The sequence below is a fragment of the Choloepus didactylus genome, chromosome 14 (assembly GCF_015220235.1).
Source record: "Choloepus didactylus isolate mChoDid1 chromosome 14, mChoDid1.pri, whole genome shotgun sequence".
Taxonomy (NCBI): Eukaryota; Metazoa; Chordata; class Mammalia; order Pilosa; family Megalonychidae; genus Choloepus; species Choloepus didactylus.
The window spans coordinates 37,765,022-37,784,175 of record NC_051320.1 but is presented as its reverse complement, the minus strand read 5'-3'; the positions used below and the strand labels follow the sequence as shown (position 1 = coordinate 37,784,175).

The window sequence follows — 19,154 nt, the reverse complement described above, 5'->3', positions numbered from 1 at the left end:
AAATGAGTGTAGGGTTGCTGTTTGAGGTGAAGGGAAATTTCTAGTAGTGGAAGGTGGGAAGGTGATCCCATTACAACATTCTAGATGTGATTAATCCCACTAATGGAATGCTAGGGAGGGGGTGGAATGGGAAGATTGAGGCTGTATATATGTTTCCATAACTGAAGAAAAAAAAAAGACTGTCTAAATAGATGACAATTGAATGCCAAGGATGATCCTGGGTGGGATATGAGGATGGAGGACAGGAGGCTCAAAGGGACACAGTTGAGACATAAGGGAAAAAAAAAGGAAATATAGAATGTAAGCTTTGTATCAATGTTGAATTTCTTGAACTTCTTAGCTGCACTTAATGGGATTGCATAAAAGAATGTTCTTGTTCATGGGAAATGTATATGTGAATTATATTGCTTGTTCAAGGATGTGTGCAGCTTGCTCTCATGTGTTCAGAAGACAGAGCAATAGATGATGGATGATAGGGAGAGAGGGAGGGAGGGAGGGAAAGAAAGAAATGGCGGTATGACAGCATGTTAAAGTTGGTGGATTGGGTATCGGGAGAGGGGGATCAGGGTATGCTGGAGTTCTGTGTATGGGGTTTGTATTGTTTTTGCAACTGTTCCTATAACTGAATTTATTTCAAAATAAATTTTTTCAAAAAATCAATAAAAAAAAGAAATGCATGTATCTGATAAAGGACTCATATCTAGAATATATAAAGAACTCTTACATCTCATAATAAGACAAACAAGTCAATTTAAAAGTTGGGATGGGGGATCACAACATTCAAATAGATAATTCACCAAAGAAGATATACAAATGCTAATAATAAGCACAAATGAAAATATGTTCAACGTCATTTGTCAACAGAAATTAAAATTAAATCCACAGTGAAATACTACCACACACCTACTAGAATGGCTAACATTAAAAAAGACTGATAGCACCAAGTATTGGCAAAGATGTGGAACAACTGCAGCTCCATCTGTATAAAACTGGGAAAAATCAAGAAATGAAACAGTCATTATGTAAAAAAATTAGCTGAATTTATTTCTTACGTTTTAAACTGAGCTTATGAATAATTTCAACATAGTCAGCAGCCTTTTGTAGAATTGATATAATTGAGTTGAACATTATATTTTCTTATTTTTTCTTTTTCAGTTAAAGGAGATGTTTCCAGGGTTTCGATTATCACTTCCACCAAAACGCTGGTTTAAAGATAATTATAATGCTGACTTCTTAGAAGATAGACAATTAGGATTACAAGCTTTTCTTCAAAATTTAGTAGCTCACAAGGATATTGCTAACTGGTATGTAACAAATTGAAATAAGAGATTATAAAAACATTCCTGCAGCTGGCCTAAACTAAAGAATAAATTTACGAACATAGTTACTCAAGCTCAAATATACAGTATAGAAGTATAATTATTTGTCCTCTTTAAAAAGGTGTCACATGGAATTTTCTTGCTTTCTTTCAGTAAGGACTTTATTTTGTGTTTGCTTTTTATAATAAGCTTTTAAAAAGTCAGCAAAGTTCAAATTCAATATACCATTTACTCAAACCACCCAACTGTAAATTTGGTTTTAGCATTCAGTATATTAACAGTCATTTAAACAAAATGAGCTCACATATTAAAAGGCTTTTTGTTAATATGACACTATGTAATTTTAAGGATAATCATTCTTTATATTTTTCCAAAGTAGTGCAAAATATGAAACTTATGAAATTGGGTTAATTTATGTAGAAGGCAAAGTGAAAATGCTAAAAACCGTTTTAAAAAGGAAAAAAGGTGTATATAGGTTTTTTTTTTTTTTGCTTCTGAATGTATTTACAAGAAAATTGCTTTATGATTTACTGTCAGTTGGGTATCTAATTTTAGAATTTACATTATCAAATAAATTAGAATTATTTTGAAAATAAATAGCATTTACAATGTAGCAATCCATATTGTATAGATACCTACATCTGTAAAACTATCTCTAGTTTTTCATCTAAGGATGGGAAACAAGTGAGAAAACCCCCCGTCTCACTTTTCTTACCCTCTTTTTCACCATCTTTCTATTCTGTGTATTACCTTTCGTTATGCCTAACACACACATACTGTAGGTACATATCTACCTTCTTAATGCATGATTCCTAAATTTGATGGATTCTCAAGATCCTTGCCCATATCTCCTTATTATACCAACTGTTCTCTAATAAAAGGACTATAAGCCAAACACCCTCTCTCAACTCCATATTCATAAACCGAACTCCTCCTTGACATCCCCTTTAGAGATCTCAAAGCTCCCTCAAACTTAAAACAGCCTTAAAAGCTTGCTCTCTAGGGTTTTTCTTCCTCCATTTTCCAGCACCATCATCTGTCACATCGGTCTGTTTTTCTCAGTCCCTACCATCACCACCCTAGTCCAAACAGTTATCTCTTGCCTTAATTTTTGCAAAAGCTTTGCCACTGGTCTTCTTCCTCTTCCTCTTAACACTATAGCCCGTTGGAGCCACAATGATTTTTTGTAATGCAGTCTGATGAGGTCATTCTTTCTGGTCCCCTACTTACTGGGCTGTTTTTCCAAGTTCATGTTTTGTTATTCTCTCCTTTCCCTACCGCCCCCCCACCATCCTTATTTTCTATACATCAGCTATATTGGGCTTCTATTAATTCTCCAAAATCACTTGTTCCTTTGGACCTTCAGCTATGCTGTTTCCTCTGCCTGAAAACACAGTCTTTCACACTACCACCCCACCTAGCCCTGGCCTTGGTAACTGCTGTACATCCTTCAGATTTCAACACAAAATTTACTTCCTTAGTAACTAGGTTTCCTCACCCCCCACCACAACCACCATGATGGAAAAAGCCTTTGAAGAAAATACTTTTTATACCACACCATGAAAATACAACTTTTAGAGTTAAGTTCAATACACCCTGTTCCCTTTCTTTTGTCCCTTTTTCAGTAAACCTATGCAACTCTGTGTTGACAATGTAGTGAATTAAAATCAAATTTATCCTGCATGTGATTATATGCTATTTTTTATCTGAGATGTTAAATAATATGGACCAAATTAGTAAGTTCATCTTGTGATTTTGTGACTTTTTAAATAGTGAAGGTGTATTTTAGTTGAAATATTCTGATGCAGCTTTAAATTATTGATAATAAGCTAACATTGCTAGGGGCATTTAAAGTCCTGTCATTTCTAAAACTGCATACCTCAGAACAGTGGCATTGGTATTGCACAGTTTGTAGAAAACATGATTCAGGGAAAGAAAGGTCCCATGGTCAGGTAAGTTAGAGAAAGGATTTATTTGACTTTCCTAGAGTATTAAAGTTTCTAAGAAGTTTTTCATGAAAGCATCCAGTATAACTCACATTTATTTGCTTACCTACTTTCATCATATCATGTCATCAGATATTTCGGGAATAAAGTTAGAGAACTTAAATTGAACTCAAAATAAGGTAATTATGCCTTGTTCGTTATGCCCTTTTTATGGTTGATAAGTTTTTATCTCATACCACAAGATGTTTCTTAAATTATTGTTTAAAAAATGGGGGATTATGGGGAGGAAGGATTATTCATCTATTATCTTAAGCATTTGCCTGTATCATGCTAAGAAGGGTATAAAAGAAGCTGAGAGTATACTCATTGGTCTTAGAATTCATTTGAAAAAATTAAACTTCTGTTTAAACAATACAGTGGAGTTTATAAAATTCAATATGATATGTGCAGATTATAAAAGTAGCAAGAACTCAGAGTGTTTGGAAGGTCAGTGCTGTTTGCAATGATGAAGCAACCCTAGAAGTAGCAAGTAGGATTCAAAAGCCTTGAGGCCCAGATTAAGATTCTGGGTAGGAAGATGGAAATGAGTCAGAAACAAATAATTAGAAGATACGTAAAAGTCTGAGATTTTAAGATTATGCCCCAGAATTATCTCCCTGCACCTCAGTACTGTTCCTTTTGTAAAATAAATGCCTAAATCTCAGTGTCTAGAACAGAATTACCTTAGTATTTCTGCTTTTAGTGTTACTATTACTATTATACTACACAGCAAGAATTTCAGAAGCTCCACAGTGTTAATTAAAATAAGGCAGTTCACCAGACAAAAGCTTAATTGCATCTAAAACTATAGGAGAAAAATGAAAAAAGGTTCTTTTATTTTTTATCATCAAAAAGAAGAAGGGAAATATTTCCCGAGGGAGAAGAGAAAAAAATCCCTGATACCTCTTTATGAAAACATGAAATTAATTTGAGAATCACTTCTTAAAACATCAATTAGTTGTACATTACCTATTGGTACACCTATTAGTGTCCTGTTACAGTTGAAATAGCAGCGTGGAAAAGATTACTAATTTTATCTGGTCCAATAATTATTTGATATGAATTCTTTCTAAAGTTCTTTCACTTTCCTTTCTGATATCCTTAGCACCTTACAGCACAATTATTTCTTAACCTTCATGTTGGCTAAAAGAGCCATTACACAACAGTCAGCTCTTAATATTATAACTTCTCTAACTGTAACAAAAGCAGAAGTGTAAGAAAATAAGATCTAAATTGATATTAAGGACTGTTGATTTGATTGTTTTAAGAGAATAATATTTTCAGATGTGTTTAAAATATATAAAATAGGAAAACAGATAAAAAGGTTAATATTTCCCTGATAAAGTGGTTTATTAAAGGTTCAATAAATACGTTTAGGCCTACTATATATTAGGTGTGTGACTAAATGATGAATTATATGCTGATCTTTTCATGTCCAAAATAACTAAAATGGATAGTTAGATCTCTTTTAGAGGAGGTAGAGGGTGGAACTTTTGGCTAGGAGAGTTAGAGGAGGCTTCCTAGAGAATGACATTTAAACTGGATTTAAAAGAATTAATAAGATTTGGACTGACAAAAAGAAGGTGAAGAAGGGCTCTATTTTCAGAAGTACTCTACATGTCTCCTGATTTACTAAATTTTTCCTCCTTTTTAATTCTTTAAAATATAGGAATTAAAATTACATTTTTTTCCTTATATTCTTATCCATCAATAAAGGCTTCATTGTCAAAATTCAGTATCTTAAATTCTACATCTGGAAAAAAAAATGTTCAGGATGGATCTGAATTAACAGCAATTCATAGTAAAAAAAAAAGTGTTCTAAACATTTATATGAGGGAGCAACTAAAAGAACGGAGAACATTTACTCTTTCAAAAAAAGAACTTGAAGCTACCTTCATGTATTTGAAAGATTGTGATGAGAAGAGGATTAATCAAATGATATTTAACTTGAAGAGCAGTGCTTCTCCAACTCGAGTGTTCATATGAATCACATGGGGATCTTGTTAAAATGGCATATCCTAATTAAGCAGGTCTGAGGTAAAGATTCTGCCTATCTAACAGGTTTCTAGGTGATGCTAATACTGCTGATCTAGTGACTTCACTTTGAAAACAAGGTTCAAGTGTACAACTAGTACATTTTTTCTTAGTTCTTAATTGACCTTTTAATGAATTGTAAGCATTAATTTTAGAGGGTTTTTCCCCTTTAAAATATGGATTTTGACAAAGCACATTTTGCTGTTAAATCACTGGCCTTTAAAAAAAATTCATAAAAAATAAACAGATACATAGCTATGAAAGAAAAAAAAGGAAAAAGTAACAGTAAATAGAAGGATTACTGGGTGAAATAGTTTATAGTGTTAGAATTAAAGAGATTTTTATATAGCTTGATGTATTTTATAGGAAGTGGAAGGATATAGCTTAAAAATGCATTAAAACTCTTAAAACTTTTTCAGGAAAATCGAAGGAAGAATGGAAGTTCATAGAACAAAGTTGCTCTGATGAAAAAAAACAGTGCTGAAGAGAACCATCAGTGGTCTCCTTATGTTTAGGCAAATTAAGTCACTAAAAGATACTCTAGATAATATAAAGAATAGAAAGATAATAGAATCTTTTACCTTTTAATTCCAGATTGTTAAATTTTTCTCTTAGTCAGATAGATAGCTTTCTCTCCTATACCTGATGTGCTGCTTGCATATTCATTGTGATAGTCAAATGGAAGCAAGTGTATTAAAGGTTGACAGATTAGGGGGCTATGTTGAACCCAGCAGTGAACAAGTTAAAAAAAATAAAGTGTACAACTTCTTTTTTTTTAATTGACTTCTATTTAATCCATAAACCATTTAATAATAATATAGACTTCAGTATTGTATATTTTTTAATTTACTTGATTTGTTTATAAATGATATGCTGATAATATATAAAAATCACTGAGCAGAACCAGGGCACATTTCAATAAATACTTATTGAACCAAAATAAATTTTTGTAAATTTTTTTAGCCTTTATTGTCAGTATTTCATAATCCAAATATTTGCTCCACCACCACCATCTTTCTTCGGTCTTTGTCTTCAGGATCTTATGGACTATTTTCATAACACCACTTTTCTATATCAGTTCTTTTCTTTAGGAAGTGTTTCACTAAAAATCATATTTATCTCTTTGTGACTACCCCCTGTCATCATCAACCTGTCTGGCTCAGTTTGAAACTCAAAAAGTCCCATTTCCTTTTCAGCATAGGTTGACTTCTCCTTTATGTTGCACAACAAGAAATTATAGTCTTTATCTTTTACAATTAAAAAGGAAATTAAGACTCCACATTTATATTGTAAAATGAATATAGAGTTGTTTCTTAATCCAAAATTGCTTTTTAAAGAGGGGTATTACAAGGCAATTACAAGGAAATTTGATTATTTACCTTCTTAACTTATATCTGATAATTGTGAAGTGCAAGCATAAAACCATATTAATTCATTCTATTACTTGGAAAATGTATGGTGATTCAGAAATTGTATGGTCAGAATTTTTTCTCTTAAACTATATGGGGAAAATATTTAAATAATATAAACAGGATTGCAAGGAAAATCTTTACCTTGCTTCAGAGTAAATGCTTTTCAGGTACTTTAGAAGCATCCACGAAAGTGAAACAATTGAAGTACAAAGTAGAAATTGTATTTATTCATAACAGGATAGTGATTTTGTTAGTCTAGTTCAGACTAATACTTTAAGAGTCATTTTCTTAAAGAGGCTGTTCATCATTTAGAGTGGTCTCTTGTACTGTTTTCTGAATTGTGTCTTATGCCATATTTTTATGTAAGAAAGTCATAAGATCTTAGAAAATAGCTTAAACTCTTTGTATTTTCTATAGATTTGATATTTGTATTTTTGTTACTTAAAAAAGTGAAAACGCATAAACCAAATTGCTTATTTTGGCTTTTAGAAAACTATATAGCTTCAAAGTAACTTTGGCTTTTTGCTATGTTTTGTGAACTTATTTGTACTCCAGCTCTATTTTTTTTTTTTTTTTTTTTTTCTTTGAAAAGCCTTGCAGTGAGAGAATTTCTTTGTCTGGATGATCCCCCAGGTCCATTTGATAGTCTAGAAGAAAGCAGGGTAAGTGCTGTATTATATATCACATGAAAAGAGGAACAAGTAACACAGTACAATTAGTACATTGTTTCTTGAATGGAATGTCATGGCACACAACAAAATAATATAATTTCGGACTGTGATAGATTTGTACAGAAAGCGTTTTAATGTTTGAGTCAAAGGTTTCTTTCATTGAAATACATGGAGCTAGTTAAGTTAAAAAATGAAAATTAATACATATCCTATAGTTGATGAAGCCCTGAAAATAAATCCTGCGTTTTTCTCTATTTTTACTGTTGCAAAAAAAAAAGAAAAAAAAGGAAATGATTTGGACTTTATTTTACTACACTTAAAGGTACTTTTCTGCTGAGTTTTATGCCATCTTATGTAAGTCACAGTTAAAATTCAATTTAAAGCTTATCTTCAGAGGTAATTCAACTCATGCTTGATGCTACTCAAATTACGTTAATTAACGTGTTAAAGTGGCCTATTTCTTGAAGCAATAGGCTAGATTCACAAAGCAGATATGGTAGTAATAGATTAGCTAGGATTTTATGCAAGTTTTTTCCTCAAATGTTTAATGGTGTTTACAGAGAAAATTTAATTGGTAAGTTTGTAGTGCTTTTCAATTAAACTGAGTCAGTTCTTTGTATTTGAGTGTATGCCATAGCTTTTTTAAAACAACTTTATTGAGATAAAATTTTCATCTGTAAAATTCACTCATTGTAAATGTAAAATTTAATAATTTTGAGTAAATTTATAGTGCTGTGCCACCATCATTATAATCAAGTTTTAGAATATTTTCATCACCTCAAAAAAATTTCTACAAACCTCTTTGCAATCACCTATCTACTTTCAGTCTCTACAGATTTACCTTTTCTGGATATTTCATATAAATAGAATCATCACCCCCCCCCAAAAAAAAGCGTGTGTTTGTAAATCTTTCACACCTGGCTTCTTTCACTTAGTATACTTTTGAGGTTCATCTGTGTTCCATCTTCTATCACTATTTCATTCCTTTTTTTTACTGAATGGTTTTACGTAGTATTGATACACCACATTTTGTTTATCCCATCACCAGCTGGTGGACATTTGGATTGCTTCTAGCTTTCTGCTGTTAAGAATAATGTTGCTGTGAGCAATCTTGGAGAATGCTTTGTGTGAACATGTGTTTTCATTTCTCTTGGATCAGTGTCTAGGAGGGGAATTGTTTAGTCATGTGGGAAGTTTATGTTCAACTTTTTTAAGAAACTGACAAACCTGTTTTATAAAGTGACTATAGCACCATTTTACCTTCCCACCAGTGGTGTTTGAGAGTTTCATTTTCTCCACTTCCCCGTCAGCATTTGGTATTACCTGTCTTTTTAATTATAGCCATTCTCATGGGTGTGTAGTGGTATTTCATTGTTAGTTTTAATTTGCATTTCCATAATGACTATTGATGTTAATCACCTTTTGATGTGCTTATTAGCCATTCATGTATCTTCTTTAATGAAATGTCTATTCAAATCTTTTGTCAGTTTTTTAATTAAGCTGTTTATCTTATTGAGTTGTAAGAGTTCTTTATTCTGGATACAAGTCCTTTATCAGATACATGACTTGCAAATATTTTCTCCCAGTCTGTGTATGCCTTTATCATTTTCTTAATGATGTCCTTTAAAGTGCAAAAGTTTTAGTTTTAATGAAGTCCATCTTATCTTTTTTTTTTGATGGATCATGCTTTTTGTGTTGTATCATATTAACTCTTTGCCTCACCCAAGGTCACAAAGATATTCTCCTACTTTTTTTCTAGAAATTTTGTAGTTTTAGCTCTTATATTTAGGTTTATGATCCATTTTGAATTTTTTAATGAAGTGCAAGGTAAGAGTCTGAAGTTCCTATAGATATCTAATTGTTTCAGTATCAGTCATTTAATTATGTTGGCACCTTTGTCAAAAATCAAATAACCCTAAGTATAAGAGTTTATTTCTAGACTCTCAGTTCTGTTTCATTAATCTATTTGCCTCTCCTTATGCCAATATTAGTGACTTGTTTACTGCAGCTTTATAGTAAGTTGAAATTGGGTGATACAAATACTCCAACTTTGACCTTCTTTTTAAAAAAATTGTTTTGGCTATTTTAAATCCTTTGGATTTCTATAAAAATTTTTAGCATTGCTTTGTCAATTTCTACAAGAAAGCCTGCTAGGATTTTTATAGGGATTGCATTGAATTCAACTTCACTACATATTTTCAAATTACTCCCCAAAATTGTATCAGTTTACACTCTGATGAACCGTGTATTTTCCTACTATCATCAACACTTAGTATCATCAATCTTTTGATTTTTGCAGTTTGATAGATGCAAAAGAGGATTTTGTTGTTTTGGCATAATTTTCTTGATTGCTAGTGGGCTTTAGCATCTTATTTATTTTTAGTAGCTGTTTAGGACTTTCTTCTATGAATTTCCTGCTCATATCTTTATATGCTAAAGATATTGTCCTAAATTTCCTCTGAAAGTTTTAAACTTTTGCTTTTCACATTCAGGTTCTTTAACTGACCTAGCTTTTCTGCATGAATGACCAATATCCCAACATAGTTTATTGGAAAAGTTCATATTTCATTATGAAACTTCTGCACTGATCAGGAATTATTCTTCTGTCATACATTGTGTTCATTTAATTGGGTCTGTTTGTGGTAATTCAGTTCTGTTTCAGTAGTCTATTTTTTAATCTCTCTGCCCATATGATACAGCATTAATTACTACACTTCATAAATAATCAGTATCTGGCAGGGCTAGGATTCTTTTGCTTGTTCTTCAAAATTTCATTGGCTATTCATGCTTCCATATGAATTTTAGAATTGACTTGTCAATTCCATGAAAAAATCCTGTTAAAATTTTGTTTAGAATTATTATGCATTTATTTTTGAAGAGTTTTGTCTTTACAATATTGAATATTCCTATCAGTAGCTACATGTTTACTTTTTTTAAAAGGTACTTCAATAAAGGTTTAATTTCTCCCCTTAAATGCTGAAGAAAACTGTAGTATTTATTTTTAGTTTTTTTTTTACATACTTGGTATTTTCATTATGTTCTAATTATTGCTTTTGTATTTTTGACTTTTGTATGTTTATTTTGTACACTTCCTTGCTGGTATCTTTCATTAGATCCTTTTGAATTTTCTATATAGGTAATCCTATCCCCTGCAACACTACCTTAAGGTATCTTCCTTTCTAACCCTTAGTACCTTTCATTTCATTTTCCTGTATTATTGTGCTGGCCTGCATCTCCAGTATGGAATTAAATGGGAACAGTTACAGTAGGCAGTAATTCTATTGGATATGGCTGTTGGTAGTTGTGGTTCATTTCTGTTTGTTGTCTTTTTCTTTTTTAGGATAAAGAAGTTACCTTCTATTTCTGGTTTGCTAAGAGTTTGTACTGTTTGTTTGTGTGTATTTGTGTGTGCATGTGTGAGTGTGTTTGAGAGAGAGAATGGGTTAATAATGTTTTTTCTTGCTATAAGGATGATCATATGATTTTTCTTTTTTTAATCTTAGTGTAATAAATTACATTCATAAATTTCCAAATGATAAAACATTCATTATGGGATAAATTCAGCAAGATGTCTCTGTTTTTAATGCTAGATTTGGATTATGAGAATTTTTTTTTAGAATATTTTCACCTATAATTTTATTTCCTTTTACTGAACTTGTTGGAATTTGTGTCAAGGTTATACCAGCTCATAAGAAAAACTCAGAAATATTCCTTCTTTTTATGTTCTCCACAACTATTTGGTTAAGACTGTATTGTTTATTCCTTGAATGTTTAGTAGAACTTGCCTCTAAAACAATCTAAGTCTGATATTAGATTTTTAATATTATTTTTAAATTTTCCAACATTTACAAACACTCTATATCCACCAAGCAACCATTCCCTCTCTCCCATCCCCCCATCTCCTGGCAATCTCTAATCTGGAAGCATTTAAGTCCTCCAGGTGGGTGGAGACTGAGGAAAGAAAACCAAGATAGTAGAGACCTTAAAAAAAAATGAGAGTGGAAAGCAAATCATTTAGGTTGCATACATATTGTTTTGATTATCCATGTTCCTTGACTCTTTGGTATTGTTCTTGAGAAAGATACTGCATAAGTAATTAATCTTCCCTTTTCCTTCCTGTGTTTGGGTTTGGGGGGTTGTTTTGTTTTGTTTTAGGCTTTCTGTGAAACTTTAGAAGAAACAAACTACCATTTACAGAAAGAACTACTTGAGAAACAAAAAGAGGTAGAATCACTGAAGAAACTGCTCAATGAGAAGCAACTTCATATAGATACCCTAGAGAACACAATCAGGTGTGTTGTGATACTTGCATTTTTAATTTGAGTAATTCAACTTTTAATATCTGAACTAAATGCCCTTTGTATTTTAATATAATTTTGAAGTTTCTGATTCCAAAAGTTGTAGACTCTTACTTCTGGATTGAAACAACTGTCTTTTTTTTTTTTTTTTTTTTTTTTTTTTTTTTTAATTTCAGTTTTATTGAGATATAGTCACATACCATACAGTCATCCATGGTGTACAATCATCTGTTCACAGAACCATCATGTAGTTGTGCATTCATCACCCCAATCTATTTTTCAACATTTTGCTTACACCAGAAAGAATCAGAATAAGAATAAAAAATAAAAGTAAAAAAGAACACCCAAATCATCCCCCCCATCCCACCCTATTGGAAACAACTGTCTTTTGATTGTTTATTTAGAAGGTTGACTATTTGAAGGATAGGAAACCTCAGGAAAATAAACTCTAGCCATTCAACAAGATAAACATTATTCATTTTAACATATTTAAATGTTACCTTTATTTCTGGGCATTTATGCCAACTTTTCACATACAGAAGCTCTAGTTTGCCTCTTCATCAGCATATATTGAATTCATTCTAGAATCATTTTGAGTTAATCAGAATTGTTGATTTTTCTGCTGACTTCCTGATTCAGCAATTTATTAACTGTTATTACATTAGACATAGTAGCTACATGTATACACAGTAGTAAACGTATGTATTTTACTCATGAAAAATAACACTGTTTTTATTTACTTTTAGAACATTGTCTTTGGAAACTGAAGAATCACTGCCTGTGTCCGGAACAGAAGGTGGACAGATCCTAAAGATGGAGTCCTCTATACTTGAGGCTGATCAAATTATCTTTGACGGCAAATCTAGGTATATAACATTTAGTTTATTTTAGGCTAATCATTTGAATAACTGGAGTGAAATGTTCTAAGTTATATAATATTTTTTATAAACCCTGTTTTATTTTATCATGAATCTGCTGAGTAAAGAGAGATGTATTGTAGACATTCTAGGCTCTCCCTAGAAATTAGTCTTTGGCATCCAGATTATTAAGCCATCATTTTGTTATTACTTATTTTGAAGATATGTGTGAATTAACTGGATCCTGACTCACTTTTAGATTAATTTTGTAAATCTTGGCAAAGTACTTTAATCTCCCTCAGTGTCCCCTTTTCTCCTTTAAAAAAGGTGGACAGTAATAGTAGCCACCTTCCCTACCTAATAGGAGTGATGAAAAGACACTGTACTTGAAAGCACATAGAATTTCTATTGCATATAGATCCAGGGTAATTGTTAATACTTTAATGGTAATGATTATGAGAACAAATTTTATGGTAAAGGTAATTACAAACTAGATCTTTATAGGTAAATGGTAATTTGGAGAGCTGAAAGAATTAAAAATATGTCTCTAAAGGTATTATCTGGCAATGAAAAGTAAAGACATTAAATTTCTGATTGAATATTTAAATATGTAGGTTATTTACATAGGTTAAAAAAAAGATTTTTAAAGGTAATAGTAAAGTAAAATAGCATACATCCAGTCCCTTCATTAGACATTTCTCTCTTTTTTTGGCAGAGTTGATAATATGCCATGCATAAGTTTTAGTGAACCTGAAAATTCTGTATCAGATATAGAAGTTGCAGAAGTGGCATATAATGCTGAAGAAGACTAACACGGTTCAAGCATTTTCCTCTATTTTGAATTTCAGCAAATTTAGAATAGAGTGTCAAATCTTACTTTAAAAAAAAAAGACTGTGAAGCATTTCCAGAAAAAAACAGGAGTGCACGCGTATAAAGTTTACATAAAGAAAAATTTTTAAGTTATTGAAATAGGAAATATATTCCCAGCTGCTTTTGTCTTTTTTCCAGTCTTCGTATTTAATACACTAAAAAAAATCTAGTTAGAATTCTATTACCAAGGCCTACATTCTTCAATACTGTACATAAATTATTATGGTGTTTTGCCAATATTTTGCTCCAAACTAATGTGTGTATGTATATGTATGTATATGTTTGTGTGTGTGTGTATTTTAATCCTCAGTTATATTAGTCAAATGGAAATTAATTGCATGTTGCTATCTGGGTGATATATGCTCTTTTGTATTTCTCATATAATATATTTTCATTAATAGTTTAAATTAATGGCCAACATAGTAAAGATAAAGATAAGATGAATTTTAAAGTTGCTCCTTTGGAATGTTAATGCTGTTTAAAAGAGGAAGATGGCTTTCTGATACCGAGGGAAAACTACTTGAAAGAGCTATAATCACAGACTAAAACCTGTGATTTTAAAATAGCCTTGATTTTAAAAGCTAATTCATTAATATCAAGGTAGTATAAGTGTCCCACCTTATTATTACGTTTTAATTCTTTATTTGAGATAATCGTTATCTTAAATCTTTACCTACAGAATCATTGAATTTGCCTTTCTCAGGACACTACCTCCTTTTAAGGTAATCAAGGCATTTTTTTTTTTGGAAATTATATGAGGATTCTAACCAAATAAGGAGTTATATAAAAAGAAAACAAAATAAAAAGCCATTTATACTGCAAAGTTCCTAATTATGTTGACTCCTCTGGCATTGCATTTTTATTTCTATATTTGTGAAGGTGTTGCTCTAATGTATTGTGGCTGATTTTCTTTTTAATATATTTAGCCAAGTGATGCACTTTATTATAATTAAACTCTTTTGTGCCAAGTTTCATTGGTGAATTTCTTTAGTCAGTGGAGTCAGGGGGAAGAAATATGTAGTGCCTTTACTATTTCACTTTTTACAAAAGTTCCCTAGGGTCTGTGATTGAGTCAGCTTTATGAAAAAATGTTTTGTGTTTATTTCAACTTTGCATTTGGATATTGAAAGTGCCTTGTTTCGTTTTCATAGTATGAGGTTACTCATTTATTTTCTGTTTCTATTGTTTTACCTATTACTGTTAATATGCATTGTAACATGCTAGCAATTTGAAAAATTCTGGTTGGTATATTGAACTGCATATGATTTCTAAAAATTAAAGGAAGCTTCTTGGAGAAATAGAGTAACAATCTCCAGTTTTTTTTTCTTTTCTTTCTAAAAGTTTATCAGTATCTTAATATACATATTAAGATATGGTTGTCTTCAAATTTGACTGATGTGGATCAACACACCCAAGCTGCTGTTAACCTTTGATCTAAAAAGGAGACTATTTTTTACCAAAGTACCAAAAATTTTAAGTCTTTCTCAAAATACATTGTTATGCCCTCAGAACGTTTTCCACAGAGTCTGTTACAAATGTGTGTACTGTCTTTAGAGACAGAAATGAATATAATAAACTGGTCCACTTGTTCATTTTTAAAATAGTATAGAACTTACAAAAAGTTTAAAAAGAATAATCACTTAATACCATTTACAGTCTAGTAAAACAAGATGTTTGCCAAATTTCAGATATTAGAGTACTACATGTCTGCTTCAGAGTGAACCAAACACTTTTAAAATCTGACCTTTCAGAAGAATGTATTTGAAGTTTAGGATAGAGAAGAATAACTCTGCTAATTAGGTATATCGTTATTATTTATATTTAGAATTTACTTTTTTTACTTTCATAATACGTTTTATTCCCAGTGTCACATTTTTCATATAATAAACTATTTTTTTTCAGTACAACAGAAGCTATGTTGTTCAGATGTTGAATACTACTTTTCTCCCTCCAATTTCATTGTTCTTTTCCTTATCTCCTACTATTGTAAATTTAATTGTATTTAAGTGCTGCATTTCACAGATGTGGAATGAGTCTGTGATAATCTTCTTAAGTTTACACTTTATATTACTGATCATTTTATGTCTTTGTGAGATACAGTGCACTTCGAATGTAACCAATATTAATTAAAAAAAGAACATACTGAAACTGGAAAACACTTTTTTTGGATGATCTTTTAATTTAACCCAAAATTTAAGTTCACATATAGGTAGTACAACCATGAAACTCGGCATTTAAATTTTAAATACATATTTAATATGTTTAAAATGTATTTTATCTGTCTACTACACTGAGATGAGCCTTTTAAAAGCACATTAAGAAAACTATATTCCTCAGAAAAGTGATCTATGTAGTCTAGTTCAGTTGTCAGTAAAGGGAACAATGGTCTAAATCTAAGAATAGTTTATGTCTGTGGTTTTGAAATGGATTTTATTACTTGTGGGATTAGAGGAGTTTTTAGATTATCTTAAAACCAGTTTGTATTCCCAACTAATAGAAAAAGGAATCTAAATTTTATCCTCTGGGAAATCTTCAGAGAGCTACATATTTGTTCCATATTTTGGCTCTTCATAGAATTGCCTTTGCTGCACTGTTACGCTTCTATGCCATTGGCTTCTATTTAGCAAAAAAACAATCATCAAAACTTGTGTTTTCAGTAAATGAGGTTTTAAGGCTGACGGCTACTAGATCACATAGTGTTCCCTTTTTGAGGACCCATGGGAGAAAATTCTCTTAAGTCTCAGTACAGTAAATCCTGCTCTTCTCCTAAACAATTGATTTGTTTTTATCTTAGACTCAGTTACTCTTATAGGTTCTCCTCTTTGTTTTGTTTTTTGTGCAGTTCTAAGCCAAACTTTGGTTCGCCTCCAGCTGCGTATAGAACCTATGGGTTATGCTTTTGTATAGTAAAATCATGAATTTATTTTTCTATCTTTATTTTCTCTTAATGCTGATTTTCTTCCCTATTTAATTTATCCTATTAAAACATAGTTATATTTATTCTGATAGTCTCAGACTTGAATGGCATTTTAGATTACATTTATGTAAAAACTTGTCACAGCCACGTCCGTGCTCTAACACAATTATGGCCACAATTTAGTGAAGCCAGGAATTACAAAAAGCTAAGTTATTCTTCCCTTTAAAAAAATGCCTTAACCAAGATCAGTAAATATGGCATGCAAACTAGAAATGCTAGTTAGTGGTAAGCTATGAGTAGTTTTTTGGCCGGAGCAGTTTTGATTAAGCCAGGATCATGGTTTTAACCACAGCTTCAAATTAGAACAGACCCCACTTGCCACTTATATATGTTTATCATTCACAGTAAAGTAGACCAGTGTCTTTATCTCCACAAAAACCAAACAACCACAAAAAGAAAAAACAGTGCAGTCAATGCATCCTCAATAAACAAAAGGTAGTGTTTCTTGTAATAGATACTGGTGAGAATAAGTGCTGACCATAAATACCTAACGTTATGTTTCCAATATAGCAAATTATAATTGAAGAGGTATTAGAGTTAGTCAAATGGTGTCTAAAGTCCTTTGCCTGAAGCGTGAGATGGGGTAATTGAGCCTATCACTCTGGAAGACATGTTCTCTAGAATTAGCTAATTAGCCAGTCCAAGCTTCCAGTTCCCTTGTGTAGCAAACTGTTCATTGGCTAACCCAACAGATATTCGCAGTCGTCTTCTGCTTTGCCCCTTCAAGATAAGAGTTGGAAGAGCTATATACTTATTTTCTCAGCTCTTCTTGCAGCTAGGTTTGGGCCTGTCACACAATTATAGCCAGTGAGACAGGTGGAAGAGTCCTGGTGGCTTCTGGGAAATCTTTTGCTTTTCTGAAAGAAAGCAAGCATTTTGCTGTTGCAGCCTTTCCCTGTTCCTCTTGTTTTGTTCTCAGACTTGATGTCCATTACTACTAGGTCAACCGTCTTGCAAACATGAGGTGTGATGAGTATGAGGAAAGGAATAGAGAATCACAGAGACCCTGACCCCTTTGACAGTTGTGTCAAAAATATTTCTAATTAATACACCAATATTAAGCTTTCTTAAATTTGGATTGTAAATTATAAGCTTACAAAAAGGCCTTTCACATATCATCCATTTTGTAAGGCAAAGAATATGTTAAAGGGAAAAGATTTTTTTATTGAAAGCTAATGGGAAGAGAAGCATCTATTAGACATATCAAAGGTCTCTTAACTTCTGATGCTCCTTTTGGTAAACTAAATATGAAAAAGAAAACAAATCTATTGTTCTACATGTAGTATGTATATAATATCATTAAAATATTTACAAAGCTATTTCTCAGTTCAAAACGTTAAAGTAGAATAGCCTGCTTTAAAGATAGATCTGCTATATATCAGTACTGGTTTATGAAAAAGAAACAGACATGATTCTTTCAAGGAGTTCAGAGTAAGAGGGCTTTTCATCTGGCTGATCTGTACGAAGGAGGGGCCTCTATCTGGGACAATATTCTATATTTTGTTAGCAAGGAAAAGGAGAAAAGTTGTTTCCCTTTTAAAAGCTAAAAGGGAGAGAAAACATCTATTAGATGTATCGAAAGTACCCTAACTTCCCAGACTCCTTTCATCATACTGTGCATATGATTGTGCAGCATTGTAGTAAATGTGCTAACAGTGGTATCCATGGTGAATTTGGGGGATATGGAGGCCAGAAAAGGAGGACAAAGTTTGGCAACAAGTAGAAGTAGTTTGTCACATTAGCAGTGTCTGAAATGTGGAATAGGAGAGCAGAGCAGAAGGGTCAACTCCAGCCTAGACAAGGAAGTGACAACTATCATTTTATCCCTAATTCTTTTCCCTCATCCACTCTATCAACTCGATGTCCACAGTGCAGTAGAAACCCACTTACCTAATGGGTATAGGTCAATGAGGGACACACAAACTACGATACACACCTTAAACATTTTTTCTGAACTTAAAGTACATAAAGTATACAATCGATATTCTAACAGAGATTCCAGGCTTTTCTTTAAGTATGGTTCCACTAATGAGAGTTACTGGTTATCTTTCTTGGTAAGTCATATCCCTTTCTGATTACCAGCTTTGGTTTCTTCAGAGTGAGGACTTGAGACATGTGAAGGAATCTGACAGAAAGTTCCTCAGTTTTACTGTTGTGTTGTTTTTTAATCTTGTACTGCTATCTTTGCTTATGCTCTTACAAGTCTTTTCAAATCAGTTGACCTAGTTTTCCTAGAAATGATATTTGCACTTATTTCATTGTTTCATGTAATATTAATAAACGTGTTTAAAATTTAATTTCGTAATTTGGAAACAAAACCGACTTAAATCATACAACTCATTTGGGGGAATAGGCATGTATAGGTATTCTAAGAAGGAGCCTACTAGCCACAGCATTCAGGATGCCGTGGGGTCAGTGGGTGTATTTGACAAAGTAAATGAAGAGTCCTCGCTGGTCGGTTAAGTGCATTCTGGGGTTGGGTGGAACCTTGAATCTGTCCAATTCTTTTCATCTCCACTGCCACCTCCCTGGTCCAAATCACCAAAATGTCTCAAATGATCTGCTGCGCTAGTCATTTAAACTGATCTCCCTGTTTCCACCCTTGCCGCCACTGTAGTCTATTCTCCTGGCATAGCTAGAATGCTCTTTTTGAAAAACCTAAATCACATTATGTTGTTTCTCTATTTAAAACTTTTCAAATGTTTCACATTGCACGTAAAATGATAAAAT

The 19,154-nt window shown here is 32.1% G+C and overlaps 1 protein-coding gene across 4 annotated transcripts in view; it reads left to right on the top strand.

The window, feature by feature from the left end:
* Positions 1-16,428, top strand: part of SNX16 (sorting nexin 16) — a 46,215-nt gene extending 29,787 nt beyond the window's left edge. For 3 of the 4 annotated variants that reach the window (XM_037803145.1, XM_037803144.1, XM_037803143.1), the window contains 5 exons: positions 1,156-1,304; positions 7,343-7,412; positions 11,577-11,713; positions 12,466-12,585; positions 13,292-16,428. In XM_037803145.1, coding sequence (XP_037659073.1) covers positions 1,156-1,304; positions 7,343-7,412; positions 11,577-11,713; positions 12,466-12,585; positions 13,292-13,388 — 573 coding nt within the window. In that variant the 3' untranslated portion in view covers positions 13,389-16,428. The remainder of the gene's footprint in view (positions 1-1,155; positions 1,305-7,342; positions 7,413-11,576; positions 11,714-12,465; positions 12,586-13,291) is intronic. The other variant, XM_037803146.1, reaches the window with a different exon arrangement.
* Positions 16,429-19,154: the final 2,726 nt, after the last annotated feature.